A 15,227-nucleotide genomic window follows, 5' to 3' on the forward strand; every position below is an offset into this window, starting at 1 on the left:
TTTCAGAGCTTTGGATTGGCATGGGGACATGTTTATTATTAAGAACTAGAAGAAATATTTTTTGTACATTGAACAAATTTTACACAGTAAACATATTGGAGAGTCTGACTATAGCATAGCCTTTGAGGATTATGTCAAGGGACTTCCTAAGAAAAGTATACTACACTTTTGTTAATATGTATTTTTTTAAGTTGTAGGTGGACACAATATCTTCATTTTACTTTTATGTGGTGCTGAGGATTGAACCCACTGTCTCACACCTGCCAGGCAAGCACTCTACCACTGTGCCACAGCCACAGCCTTTTTGTATTGTGTGAATAAGTCTTTTCAGTTGCAATACAAGATGTTTGTACTTTATAGTAACTTCAGGGTCTATTTTTTGGTTACAGTTATTTATAAATAATAAATCATAGCAATATATGTATATACAATAATTATATATATATATATACAAGAATTAAAATGGACTCACTTCTATGGGAAATTCACGGAGGTCATTAAATGATAAATTAAGATATATCAATTGGGAAGCCAAAGGTGAGAAGTCTGGACAATAAAGGAGAAAAAAACCCTAAAAGAAAGTGAAAAGAGATATTAATTCTTAACAATATATTCTCCCCATGAGAGTGCTCCTTTTTAAATTTCTAATGGTAATACTACAAACTCATTAACACTGTCAAACTTTTCCTAATCTGTGAAGGGAGAAATTGTTTCTCTATGTAGTTTTAAATTGCATTGTTTTTATTTTGAATGAGGTCAAGCACTTTTCATATTTATAAGGGTATTTTGTTTCAGTGAATTGTTTGTTCACTTATTTTGCCCCCCACTTTTTTTTCTGTTGGATGCTATTGTAAATGCAATTATTGTCTTAATTTGTTTATTAGCTCTAGCAGCTTTCTCATCAGTGCTGATCATAACTCCAGCAACCATAATCAGAAATGTTGTAATCCCCAAAGATCAAATTCCCTGAAATCCCAAATGTCTAAAGATCAAAATCCCTCAAATCACAATCCTGAAAGATTAAAATCCTAAATGTTGTAACCCTGAGAACTAAAATCTCCAAATTCCAAATTTCCTTTGAAGAAAAGCCTACATAGGAGGGACAGAAAACTGAATTCTTGGGAAGGCATTAGTGTGTTTTTTGTTGTATGCAGTAGAGTTGCCAATTTATTCCATTATGTAACACTTCCCATTCACACAGAATGTCATGTTTGTCTTCAAGAAACTGTCAGAGCATGAGAAGGATCTGAGGAGTTCAGTGACCTTCTGACAGAGGCTTGCTGATTCAGAAGTTTCTCCAGGGTTACAAAACACGTTATATGGTAAGTTATTCTCGGTTAGGACTTCTTATATTTACCACTAAATCTGACAGAAAAACTAGTGCATGCTTCACTTTGGCTAATGAGCAGCATTTTAAAACAGTCTTTAGTAGTTCTTTGTTGTTGATGTTTTTATCAAATATATAGGTTTTTTAGGCCAAAGAGTTCTGGGTTCAAATCGAAGTTTGCTTACTGTGTAGTCTTATGCAAGTTACTTTCACTGAAACTTGGTGTTTTCATATGTCAGATAAAGATTATAATACCTACTTTGCAGAATGCTAAGTTTTAAGAGTAGCATAGGCTTGGAACATAGTGAGTGCTTAACAAATGGTACCAAGTATTTCTGTTATGCATCGTATTGGGTTTGTGTTTGTTGAAAAGCCAAAAATTGCTGCTAACTTAAAAATCTGATAAAAAGTGGATGTGTAACCGATGTGAATCTGCATTATGTATATAGGGTAAAAATGGGAGTTCATAATCCGCTTGAATCAAATGTATGAAATATGATATGTCAAGAACTTTGTAATGTTTTGAACAACTAATAAAAAAATAAATAAAATTGGACAACTAAAAAAAATCTGATAAATCTGAGTTCCATTTCTGTTATTATGCCATGTAATGCAAAAGACACCATTACTGTTAGGATCTGAGCATCTTTTTAAACTTAGCTGGGGGGCTGAAGGCAAACTAGAACAGATAGGTTTAGAGATACAATTTGACTCTGTTCCTGGGAAATCTTTATTGCAATAGGAAAGACTCCTTTAATACCATGGAAACTAACCTCCCTTAGAAGAGTGAAAGTAAAAATGATTGATAAGATATTGTCATTAGAAAGATCTAGAATACCTTAAGGTTAAGTGCATTTCTTCCATGCACTTGGCAAGTTACTACAGCCAGGTTGGCCATCGCTATTATTGTTTCGGAATGTGTTGTCTCAATAGTCTTAAAACCGTCACCGTATAAAACGTAGTCTGATTCTGTTTTTTTATATTTAGAGCCACCTAAATTAACAAATCAAAATAAAACATGAAATTTATTTGTTTTATGTAATTTTTTAAATTTATATATGACAGCTTAATGCATTATAATTCTTATTGTATATATAGAGCACAATTTTTCATATCTCTGGTTGTATACATAGTATATTCACAACAATTTGTGTCTTCATACATGTACTTTGGATAGTAATGATCATCAAATTCAAGTGTTATTGTTTAAGAGTGAAAGCTGAAGGGTGTTTATGCTATAAGATTGAGTCACCATGGGGAAAGTTATACACCTCTTCTAGAAGAAATGCCCCCTATCCTTCTTCTACCCAATCTTAGTTGATTCCTATTTGTCACATGAGTACCGTTTTGTTCAAGGTCATTGTACTGTCATGTGTAACTAATTAAAACAAATAAAAAAAGTGAATAGTACAATTGTTTTTCAAACAAAATGATACGCTCACAGATTTTTACCTGAATAAGTTAGGTTCCATTAAACTCTGTATTTTTGTACTATATGTAAAATATCTGCAAAAATTTTACTACAAATCACAGGGAACAACCTTTTGGTCCACAAAATTAAAAGACAACACAACTCAGATATCACCTCCCAAGCGGCATCTCACTTTCCCCCTAACATCACCTGGATGTATGATTCAAATGCTGTACATAACTCTTCTCTCAGATTGTAGACTTCACATAGGAAAGGAAAGAAGACAAAAAATAACCCAGGTGTAGCTGAGCAAAGACCACTTACATTTAAATTTACTTTATCATGAGCATTCTGGAGATCACCTTCCATCAAAAATGGTCTACAAAAATATACACCAAAGTGCAGCCAAAAAATATTTTGAAATTTTCAAAAACTTATTTTAGGGCTTGGGTTGTGGCTCGGTGGTAGAGTGCTAGCCTAGTACCAGTGAGGCACTGGATTCAGTCCTCATCACCACATAAAACAAACAAATAAATAAATAAATGTCATTGTTTCATCTATAACTAAACAAAAATATTTTTTAAAGCCCATATTTTATATTCACAGACATTTCTTGCAGTATTATTTGCAGAAACATATTTTACAACCTCAATTATTCTATGCTATTGTTTCAGGGAGAGGAAATAAAGCATCCTAGAAGAACTACAAAAAAAATCAAAAAAAATCTGTTTTTAATCTCTAAAATGAAAACTTTGTGCCCATTTTAGATCAATAGATATGAAAGTTAACCCCAAAATAAAGAAGGATGCATAATGTGAAATAGTGATACCTTGTCTAGTGAGGGGAAATGGAGCGAGAAGAAAAGGATTGTGTATTAAGACCTAAGTCTGTGACCTGATCCCTAATCATACATCCTCAGTATCTAAACCCAAGCATCTGGTTTTTGAGTGGAAAAGAGAAAGGGGTTAGAAAGTCCCTAATAGATCTCTGAAGTACCTGAGGATCCTTAAACTTTCCAAGGAGGGAAAATCAGAGTGGAAGAAGCTCAATAATGCAGGAATGGCGGCATGGCTTGCCTGGGCTCATGATGTGGAAGAGACCCACAGTTCCTTTACATCACAGTGATACACAAAGACTGGGAAGAAAGGGAGGGCTCGAGAAGTCCTGTGGTGGAGTATTCTACCGTGTATTTTGTCCTACTAAATGCAGCTATTGAAATATTAATTTGTTATATTATTTTGCCTGCTCTAAAATTTCATTTGACTCTTATTTTTTTAAAACAAAAATTTCAGTCCTCTGGTGAAATTCTCCAACCTTTTTTTCCCCCCTCTTACATAGTAACCAATTGTTTTAAAATTCCAGTTTGAAACTGCAATATATGAATCAGCTATGCAGCTGCTTCTATTGCCTTGTTTCTTTCTATTGGTTTACAGACATTTTATATATTTTTTTAAAGAATGTTTGTGACTTTTTAAGCAATGCTAGACTTTGTGGAGGAATGATTTTAAGGGGTCTGGATAATTCTGTCTCTAACAAGTATCAGGTTTTCTTTATTAGGCAGAAAGTATCACTTTGATTTATCAAGGATTGGTTTTGAATTTTTTTTAAAAAACTCTATAGTGTATTTTTGTTTTGTCCTTTCTCCTAGAACTTCATCCTTAGTCCTACGTCATAGGTCCTATGTCATAGGTCCTCTGCATCTTCAATCAGAAGCCCAGTGAGTTATTAAAAGCCCTACACATGGCCAGAGCTTGAACTCCATTAATTGTTTCTTATGCAACTGCAAAAATCTCTTGGCTTTTCAGCTGATGTTCTCTGCTGTGTTTCTCAATCCTGTCCTGCAGATGCACAGCTTCAAAATCAGCCAATGCCCCCAAGGGAATCTGTGTATAGAATTTTTTAAAAATTCATTTCCCTTCACTTTTCTCCTTTCCAAGATTTCGCTTCTCAAGTCCCAGCGACACTGGCCACTCTGAAGTCTGACTTCTATCTTCTCAACCCATGAAAACTACCACTTTCTACCTATATGTATTCTCCCACACCACAAATGCCCATAGGTCCAGCTAACTCAAGGGCTGCCCTTCTAGAGATTGTAGTGGCTCAGGTTGAGTCTGCATTGGTTGCTTTCCAGTGCCTTTAATGACTATTTTAAGTATATTTGGCAGCTTTAATAGTTGATTTTGGCTGGAAAATTTGTCCAATAGAAGCTACCCAATTATGACAGAAATGGAAGTCATCAGGTTATTTAAAATCTGTGCCTGATAATTCTCATACTTAATACTTTTAGGAGTTTGTTTCTACTACTTTCTCTTCCTGCTAGTCCTTAACCATTTTGACTTTCTCCTTTTTTGCCTGATAATTCTAAATCATATGCCTTGTACTATTTTTGTGAGATTGTTGGTAGAGATAAATGCAAAGTCTAGAATGGTGTAATCTTTGTTTAAGGAGAATTTTCGATTTGTCTCTGCTAGATCAAAGCACTAGCAGAACTGCACACACACATACACAAATACACAAAATCACCAATACTTTTATAGAAAGATAATCTTATATACAATTTCCAAAAGAATGATAATAGGCTTAGCATTTACCTTCAGGTAGCCTCAGAACACTTTCTCTCTTTTCATTTTCTGATGCAAGACTTTCTAGAAAAAAAAAATGGGAGAGCTTTTGGATATTTGTGAAAATTCACTTGAGGATGTTTTGGCTTCATTATAATTGTCAATTTAATGAACTGGTATTATCCATTGGAATGCATCCATGAAGCTATCCAATGGTACTGGTGTCCTATCTTTGGAAAACTAGATCACCTTCTAAATCATTGCTCACTGGTCCTTTACATTATTATTTTTTTTTATCCTTTGAATTTCCTTACTGGTCTCCATCATTACCATTGGAAGAACTACCCCTTTTGGGCTTGGTAGATCTGCAAGGTAAAGATTTCTGTTCTTGCCCTCTGGCTCAGGTGTTAAATGTAAACACAAAAAGTGATTCAATTTGTCCACCCTGAACACCCAGGGGAGGGGCACCCTTTATGTTTCCTTTCTCCTCTTTGTTCCAATTGGTCCCCATTACTTGATACCATGTTCTGATTATATTTACCTATGATAGACTGTGGATGAGGTTTTCTTGGTAAAATCGGTGTTGGTAGGACAATGTTTCTTGGAAACTGAGTAATCCCTAGTAGCACTTTACTAATGGTTACTACCTTGTGTGAGGCACTGACTAGACGACTTGGCAATACTGCACTTTTGGAAGAGTCATGCTTTCGTTTGTTAACTAACGAAGAACCGTCTGATTGAGGGAACTTTGAAGAAACAACCAAAATGTCTTCTAATTTTTTATCAGTAATAATATTTTCTACTTTGGGTAGTTTAGTTGTGGACTTTTCTGAACTTCTTTTCATTTTTCTTATATTTTTCTTGAAAAATTGAGTTGAAACTAAAGCATAACTTGGAATAAACATGGATCTGACATTTCTCGATTTTGTGGATGTTGAAATTGCAGTTACTGCTTCTGTTACATTTTGATCCAAAGAGTCAGCTTGGATATTGATAGGACCTTGTGCTTTTTCTTCTGAAGATACATCAAGTAAAGCAGGTTTTTTGAGAACTGGAGTGGTTTCATCTTGAGTGAACTTTCCAGAGAGTGTCTCAATTTCACCAGTCTTGGCTATACAAGAGGAAAAAAAAAAGAGCAAAGTTGAATGGCTTTTATCAAGATGTCAGAGAAAAAACTATAATGTCATAGCATTCACATTTTTTCTTTACCTCTCACCCTTCTCTCCCTAAAAACATTTCTGTTTATGTTTGCTTAGCTACCAAGACTTTTGTCAAGCTGATGGGGATAAAGTTTGAGAAATTTGAAACAACTGAAGAAGTTAATAGGCTAAATTGTATTAAATTTAGAAAGGGTAGGAAGATATGCTTGGAAGAACAGAACTGATGGGAAAAGACTAAGATAAAAGGCCAACTCCACTACTCTGGGCCCATGGTTATAATTCCAAGCACATCATGGAGGAAGGGCACAGCAGAAGAAAACTGCTCAGCTCAGGAGGGTTCAGGAAGCAGAGAGAGGTAAGGGGTTGTAGGAAGAGGCACCCTTCCAGGGCATACCTGCAGTGACCCACCTCCTCCAGCCACGCCCCACCTTCTTCTACTTACCAACCAGTGAGTCCCTTCAAACTAGGATAGACTGATTAGGTTACAGCTCTTGTAATCATTTGACTTCTGACGGCTCTCCCTGCATTAACAGGAGCTAACACACAGCTCCCATCCCTCCTTCTTCACATTTAACACAGACAATCAGTCTGACCTCAGGGCTTTATTCAAATGATGTGTCAACTGTAGAGTTTCTAATTCCCAAATTCTAACGCTATCCCCCACCTTAAGGGGGCACACTCTCTTTCCATCTCCACCATAAGAATCACTTAAAAGGTGAGCTTTTGTTCTGATGGATTTGTATTCTACCCATATCTGGATTAAAGTGAAAAAAATTAAAAACTGCTGTTTCAGAATAGAAAGATAAGTTTTGTTGACAAAATTGCTTATTAAAGCCATACATTACTTTAGCTGGTATTGAGACCAGAATTCAAATCCCTAGACTCCCATTGTAGAGCATTTTGCACTGTTCACTGTTGATGCAAACAGGAAATAATTATGGGCCAAGTGGGAGTATTACAAATAACATCTTAAAATTAGACAGTAATTTTATAAAGTGCTTTTATATAGGCATTTGAAACTTGATCTCAAAAAACTGATTTTTGAAAATCCCACAAATAGGTTTCCCCTTCTCATTCTCTCTGCCATCCTCCTAGTCTACAATGGCTTAACCTTTCCCTTGATTTCCTGATACTGCCTTACAACGTTTTCACTGAGTTACCAGAATCTTCATTGTGATAACTGAGATATAAGAATCTATGTAGTCGGTCATGGTGGTGCATGGCTATAATTCCAAGGATTCAGGAGGCAGGAGAATTGCAAGTTCAAAGCCAGACTTGGCCATTTAGGCCCAAGGCAACTTACTGAGCAAGAACCTATCTCAAAATAAAAAATAAGAAAGGCTAAGGATGTGGCTAAGGGTTAAGTGCCCCCTGGTTCAATGTGATGAAAGGAGGAGAGGAAGAGAAAAAGGGAAAGGGCAAAGAAGGAAGAAGAAGGAGGAAAAGGAGGCAGGGAAGATGAGGAGGAAGGGGAGAAGGAAGAGGAGGAGGTGGGGAAGAAGAAGGAGAAGGAGGAGGAGGGGAGAAGAGGAGGAGGGGGAGAAAGAGGAGGAGGGGAGGAGGAAGAGGAAGGAGGAGAAGGAAAAAGAGGAGGGGAGAAGGAAGAGGAAGGCGAGGGAGGAGGAAAAGAAGGAGGAGGGGGAGGGGGAAGAGAAAGAGAAGGAGGAGGAAAAGGAGGAAGAAGAGGAGGCAGGGAGAAGGAAGAGGAAGGAGAAGAAGAAGAATCCAGGTGATCTGGATTCATAGATTCACTTCAAGATGACTCATTTTCCAATGAGAACCCTAGTTATGGTAATTACTACTGATAATCACAAATGTCATGCTGCTCATTAATAACTTCATTCTTAGGTTAATCACGCTGCAGGGAATACCTTCTCTTACTAACCAATTTACATAGTTTTCTTCTTTCAAAGTTGACCTTATATAATCATCTTTGATGATTACAGCTTGACTTATTGTTCTCATCAATTCATTGAAGACACATTAACATCTATGGTATGTGCCAGTTGTACACACAGTGCCAGGGGTACAAGAGCACAAATCTTACCATCAGCAAAGATCTCACAAATTAGTATAGAAACCAAGCAGGTAAACAGTAGCAATGGAAAATAATAAATAGTTGGCAGGAGTAAGTACAGGCTACTGTGAAGAGAGGAAGGCAATCTTACTCGATAAAAAGAGAAGAGATGCTTCAAGAAATCTTTCCAAACAAGATGATGTCTGTCTTCTCAATTCCATACTTCCCTGTTGGTTTTTTTTTTTTTTTGAAAAATCTCACCATGATCATTTCTGATTTTTTTCTAGTATATTAAATTCCTACTATTCAAGCACTTTCCTCTATCATCAAAAACTGCCAAGGTCTCCTCTATAATTAAACATATTCCATACCACTTTAATTCCTCAAGTCTTAGTTCAAGCCCTATACTAATCACAGTTCGTTCTCTCTCTCTCTCTCTCTCTCTCTCTCTCTCTCTCTCTCTCTCTCTCTCTCTACCGAGAATTGAACCCCAGGGTATTTAGTACTGAGCAACATCCCCAGCCCTTTTTATTCTTTTGTTTTGAGACAAGGTCTTCTAAGCTGCTGAATCTGCTGGGTTGGAACTTAAAATCCTATTGACTCAGCCTCTCACAAATAAAAGTATATTAAACATTGTTATGGTTTGTATATGTGGTGTCTCCCAAAACCTCAAGTGTGAGACAATGCAAAAATGTTAAATGATGAAATGATTAGATTTTTAAAGTTGTAACCTAACCAGTGGATTAATCCACTGGTACGAATTAATTGGGTGGTAACTGTGGACAGGTACAATGTAAATAGAAAAGGTAGGTCCCTTGGGGCATGACTTTTGGTTTATTTTGTCCATGGTGAGACAAGCTCTCTGATTCCTGGGTGTCATGTCCTGAGCTGCTTTCCTCTGCTGTGCCCTTCTGTAATAATTCTGCCTCACCTCAGGCCCACAGCTATGGAGTTCATCAACCATGGTCTGAACCTCTGAAACTGTGAACCAGAATAAACTTTTCTTCCTTCCCATTGTTCTTGTCAGGTCTGTTGGTCACAGTGATAAAAAAGCAGACTAAAACAAACATTTATTAATATATATCATTAATTCGTTACCATTGAACTTACAGCCAATAGTGCTGTACATGAAGGAAGAAGCTTACCTAACACATGGATTGTTTTCTGTAAGGCACATCCCAGTTTCTTGTGCTTAGGAACATTAGACTGCACTTACACACTATGCTTAGGGTCATTTTAAACAATGAAATTACCAACAAAAAGCCCCAAAATTCAAGAACTCTGGCACTAAATAGACTAGGAAAGGGGCACTTATTTACAGTGGGAGCAGAAACTAGAAGGCAGCGGTAGCCTCTTCCATTTCAGCGGGGAGCACTGTGTGAGGCACAGCTCCTGTTTTCACGGATTCACAAATGACTGTGAAGGAGCCAGATTATACAAATAAATCTTACCAATGAGTAAATCCATATTTACCAAATTCACAAATAAGGAACAGTGTCTACACTTGTAGAACTAATATCTGGTTGTTATCATCTTACAATAAACACCTGTAAGTTATGATTATTATTGTCCTTAACTATTATGATTCTGAGCTATGCAAGGCAGAGAAATTCTATGAAAAACACATAAAGTTTAATACACATATCTGATTAATACACATACCTGTATGGGTTTTCTTTGTATATAAAGGCAGCTTAGGGTGTTTGGGAGGTAAAGGTCTTCGAAGAAGTTGTGGGTATTGTTGCATTTTACTGATTAATAAACTCTGTTTTTTCATAACTATTGGTTAAGGGAGAATTAAAAAGTTTTTAAGCATGTTGCTGAAAAGCAATTTATTAGAATTTAATTACATCTTAAGGAAACTCACTCTGTGATAATAGTATACTGAATCCAAGCAGAATTTCTTTATAAGAAAATGAGATTAAGAAAATAATTTTTTATAACTTCTACTTTAAAAATTTAGATTTATAATTAATTAATGCACAATTTAAAAATACACATACAATTGTTAATCAATATCAACCTGAAATTTCCCAAGTTAGGGCAAAATTCAATCTACCAATACTCTTTCAGCCAGTAAATGATTTTTCGGAACTGTAGAAATGACTTTTATTTCACTACAAAATGTTATCACTATATGTGGAAGATCCTTTCAATATACAAACCTCTGAAGACCCATCACATCTAACTATTGACAAATTCATTGTTTTCTTTCTCTAACAATAACTGGTTTAAATTCGATCACTACAGTTGGGTCATAACCATGTAATCCAAAAATAACATGGGCTTTCCCAGGATTGCTGGTAAACCCAATTAGTACTCTTTGGAAATGATGGGAGAAGATTCACACCCCTCTTACCCCGCAAATGTGTGTTCAGTTTGCAGGGCAATATCAAGAAGGCCTGGCACGCCACTATTTCGTTGACAGCCTAGAAGGGAACCTGCAGCTGCGCAATTGAGCTGTTCACCCATAAAAGATAATTCTGCACACAAGCGCTCAAGGTTTGCTCCCTGGCGGTATGCCCTACTTGATGCTGGAAAACTTCCCTGGTAGTATCCTAAGAGATTACGGGAAGAGTTGAACTCCAACACCACTCATCTGGTTCTCAAATCAACTGACTTTGGGGCTTCCGTCTCTTTTTCTTGGGTCTCTAGCCAGTCAGGTAAAAGTATAGTGAGGTCGCCCGTCTTTCCGTAGGATGCTGTTCCCAAACAAGCAAGATGTTCCCATCCAGCAAGATGTGTCCAGAGGCCACCAAAACCGACCACTCAGCAACTAGCGGCCACCTGAGACCGGTAGAGCCCGCCCCGCCCGAGGCATGCGCAGGCGCTGGAGGGCAGGGCGGGCAGGAGTGGTGACTGGGCAGGGCGGAGAGCGGGCGGGGCGATCGCGACGCCCGCAGAGCCCCGCGGAGGCGGCCCCGCCCATGGCGCAGCGCGCGGTGCCCCCTGGCGCCACTCGGGTGCGGTGTGGGATAGCTGGGGAGGCAGCGGGCGGTTGGGCAAGAGGAGACGCCACTCCACGTGCAGCTGCTGTACGGAACGCCGTGGTGACAATTGTTATTACTTTTCTTATTCTTAATGACAATGACTTACTTTTCTCTGACACGAAGCTTAACTTGGGTGTCTAGAGTCTGGGCTTGTATTCTTTAATGATGCGCGTTTGCGCAGCGGGGTCTCCTTGCTTATTTGGCAGTGCCCCCTGAAAAGCAAACATTCTGCTTTCCTCTGATGCAACCTGTTTTGTCGTTCTGATCCTTTAAACTTCCTGGTTGAGGAGGAGCTGTGTAGGAATTGGAGCATTAGGGAGGAATTCGAGTGGGCTTTAAAAAAGAGACCCTTTTCTGTCTCAGTCGTTCATTCTGATTATTGTAAGTTGTCTCTTATTCAGTCATGGTGTTGATGAACCTGTATGTGCAGCGGTAGATGCATCGTGTGTTTGCATGTTGTTTCTCTGGAGCTTTGAGGGAGAAAGCACCAGAAAGAAATCACTATGTAGATGGGGAAATCACAGCTCAGAAAGTGAAGTAGATGGAGTTTCCTTCCAGGTTGTTTGTTAGGTACAGGGGCAGGAACCTTAGTAATGGATTTTGGAAAATGAGGCACTTTCGTATAAGCTTTGGGACTCTTTCAAGATTTATTCCCTAATCAAATCTTCCTTAGTCTCTTTAGGAGTAAGCCTATATTTTAACACAATGAAAAAAGTAGAAACTGACTCTGGGAAACATTATGCAAATTATTTCCTTTAGAGTCTTAGCATGTGATTTCTTTTCCTTATAAAATTACTTTGTCCCAGATTAGATGACCAGACCATGAATTTATGCCATTTCTGCCTGTGTCTACATCATAGATTTATGAACTTCTCAGAAAGACAAGAAAGCAGAGAGCAAAAGGTAGATCTACTGGTGAGGCTTTGCCTATAGTAGTATAGATTGTACATATTTGCAAATATGGAAAAAATGTTTCTATCATTCTTAAGCATAAAAAAATATATGTATGCCACTATATAAATTGAGTCAAGTTCCTATACTCTGAAAAGTGGTTTGAACCATGAGAACTATTAGATTTCAGTTTGACTTACAGATGTCTGACCTTTAGAAATTGGTGCTTAGTTTTGCATAGTCAAAATCAAGGCAATGCATTTTTAAATATATTTATAAAAATGCTTTGTCACATATGGACCCAGCAGGCATCAGGCTACATTCCTTGCAGATTTCTTCTAGCAGATTTTCTTCTAGCAAGTACCAGGCCAGAACCTAGGGCTGTTTAATATGCAACTTTCTCAGTGTGGACAGTTTTGTTATCTTCTGTTAGTATCACCTAGTGCCAAACCTTTAGACAAATAATATAATTACTATGAAAATTAAGTCCATTGCTTAGTATGTTTGATGTGTATACATAGTTATTTTAACTCATCTTATATGATTTACCCATGGAATTGATATAAAATTGTAGGATGGGTTTTGAAAAAACAAATCACACTCAATTTTGATCACTTTACTATTTTTAGATTTGCTATTTTTCTTTCTTTTTAAAAAATAATTATTATATGGCTCATTGAAATCAGGCAGGCAGCTCCCTGTTTGGTTTTAAGGTTTACTTTATCTGATGTACAGAACCATGTTCCTGTTTATTTGTCTCATCAGCTTTGCAGTTTGGCAGAACCAGGGAAAGAAGCTTGTCAAACAAAAACCACAATGCTTTCGCTCAATTAGCAAATTGTATCAAGGTGCTCAGGATAATGGTGAGCACCAAAGTTATAGACATCCTGAATCTTTTTAAAACATGTTGTTAAATTGAGATAAAAGCAAAAGAGCAGTCCTAGGTACTGGTAGATAATGCTACTTATTTCCCCAATGAGTGGGACAGGTTGGGGTTGGGAGTGGGGGAACCTTAGATTTGCTCTTGGCGAAAGGACACACTGTTGGAATGAAGTTAAAAAAAAAAAAGTGTTACTAGAAATCTTAACTATTTTCCATAGATTTCTCTCCTGTTATTTTCCTTTTAAACAGAATAGAATTTGCTGAACAATTGTGTCAGCGTCGATTTAATCCATTTTATCATATGGAAATAAAGTAGTAACTTGTGGTTTTATGTTCATATTAGTTTGTTAGTGTGTTTTGTATTTGGAACAGGAACACTTAACTACTGAGCCACAACCCCAGCCCTGTTTTGTTTTTTATTGAGAGTCAGAGTCTCACTGAGTTGCTTAGGGCCTCACTAAGTTGCTGAGGCTGGCTTTGAACTCACGATTCTCCTGCCTTAAACTCCTGAGCCGCTGGGATTACAGGCATGCACCACCATGCCCTGCTCATATTAGTTTTTGAATTTCCTCTAAAGAATGAAGAGTTATTTTTGAGTACATGTGAATTCAATATTGATTCCCCAGGATAACCCAGGACACCAAAGTGCTTTTGAAAAAGAGGTGTTTTCTTGGTCTGTTTATCTGTTTATACTAATTATATATACTATGAAACATATTTACTCTTCATAGTTTACAGTGTCTTAAACACATTCATTTATGCCAAGTGTTTTCATGCTCTTGCCTAGAGGATAGTTTTATATTTTCTCCAATATTAATAAAGATATTTAGAAGACTCTACTCTTCCTTTTACCCTTCATATTTCACTGCAAAGAACAAAACTTCATTTCTGTTCATTATTTTGGCCAGTTATACCTTTGGCTTTTTCAAGATGATAGCTATTTCATTTCCTTTGTTTGAACTAGAAATTCTGGAATTTCTTTGTAAAAAAAAAAAAAACAAAACATTATCAAAAAGGAAATGACATTCAGTCTGCATTATGGAATTAATATAAAAATATCCTGCACATAATGAAAGGACAATGTCTGATTTTAAAAGCACAGTAATGAATTCAGTCATTCATTCCAGATTAATATATTGGACACCTAATATGTATAAGACATTTGGCTAGGTGCTGAACTTTAAACTTTATTAAAGCAATTTATAATGAATCATTCGACTCTTTATAATTTTAAACACTAAATCATTTCCAAGGTTTCATTATTTATAATTATAGCTACTTGAATTTTTATTTTTTTAACAATTTGTTTTGATGTTGCTTAGGTAGAATAGTGTTATTTATATATATTTTATAAATAGCACTATCCCAATTGCTGTCTGCAACCAGGTGATGTTAGGTATTTGTGTATATTATATGATTGTGTCCATCAACAATAGCAACAGAAAGACAGTTAATATTTGTTTCCTTGTTAGTTTGACTAAGTAAACTGTCCTCATGCTGTGGGTTATGACATCATCTTAAACATGAGCAATGTTTGTTCCTATATGGAAGGCACTCTGCTAATTGTTGACTTTAGGGCCTCACTAAGTTGCTGAGGCTGGCTTTGAACTCACGATTCTCCTGCCTTAAACTTATGCCCAGTTATCACTTTAATTGAGAATTCTAATATTTGCATCACATTTCAATCGAAAGCAGCATAGCATATCTCTACTTGTCTGGGTTCAAATCCTCCTGCTGCCACCTGTTAGCTCTGTGCCCTTGGGCCATCTGCCCAACCTCTTTAACCCCCCTTGGTTTCCTCACTTGTACAATTGGAAGGAAATGGTACCCAACCCAAGGCCATTGAGAATTTAAAGAGATAATCAGTGTCCAGAGTTTAGTGAGGGAGTGCTCAGTACGTGTTAGAAAACTAATAAAAATTATTTAGTTAGGCAAACAGCCCAGGTTTCTGTCTCCATGCCCCTGCTTTATGTGATAATAGTTCATAT

At 37.0% G+C, this 15,227-nt stretch overlaps 1 protein-coding gene across 1 annotated transcript in view; it reads right to left on the reverse strand.

Moving 5' to 3' along the window:
• Lrrc63 (leucine rich repeat containing 63) overlaps window positions 1-10,253 on the reverse strand; it is a 32,829-nt gene extending 22,576 nt beyond the window's left edge. The window contains exons 1-5 of the mRNA XM_077795469.1: window positions 10,139-10,253; window positions 6,103-6,410; window positions 5,947-5,986; window positions 2,166-2,320; window positions 473-571 (exon numbers count right to left, since the gene is read on the reverse strand). Coding sequence (XP_077651595.1) covers window positions 473-571; window positions 2,166-2,320; window positions 5,947-5,986; window positions 6,103-6,410; window positions 10,139-10,253 — 717 coding nt within the window. The remainder of the gene's footprint in view (window positions 1-472; window positions 572-2,165; window positions 2,321-5,946; window positions 5,987-6,102; window positions 6,411-10,138) is intronic.
• Between the last annotated feature and the right edge of the window lie 4,974 nt (window positions 10,254-15,227).

Source organism: Urocitellus parryii, chromosome 2 (genome assembly GCF_045843805.1).
Source record: "Urocitellus parryii isolate mUroPar1 chromosome 2, mUroPar1.hap1, whole genome shotgun sequence".
NCBI lineage: Eukaryota > Metazoa > Chordata > Mammalia > Rodentia > Sciuridae > Urocitellus > Urocitellus parryii.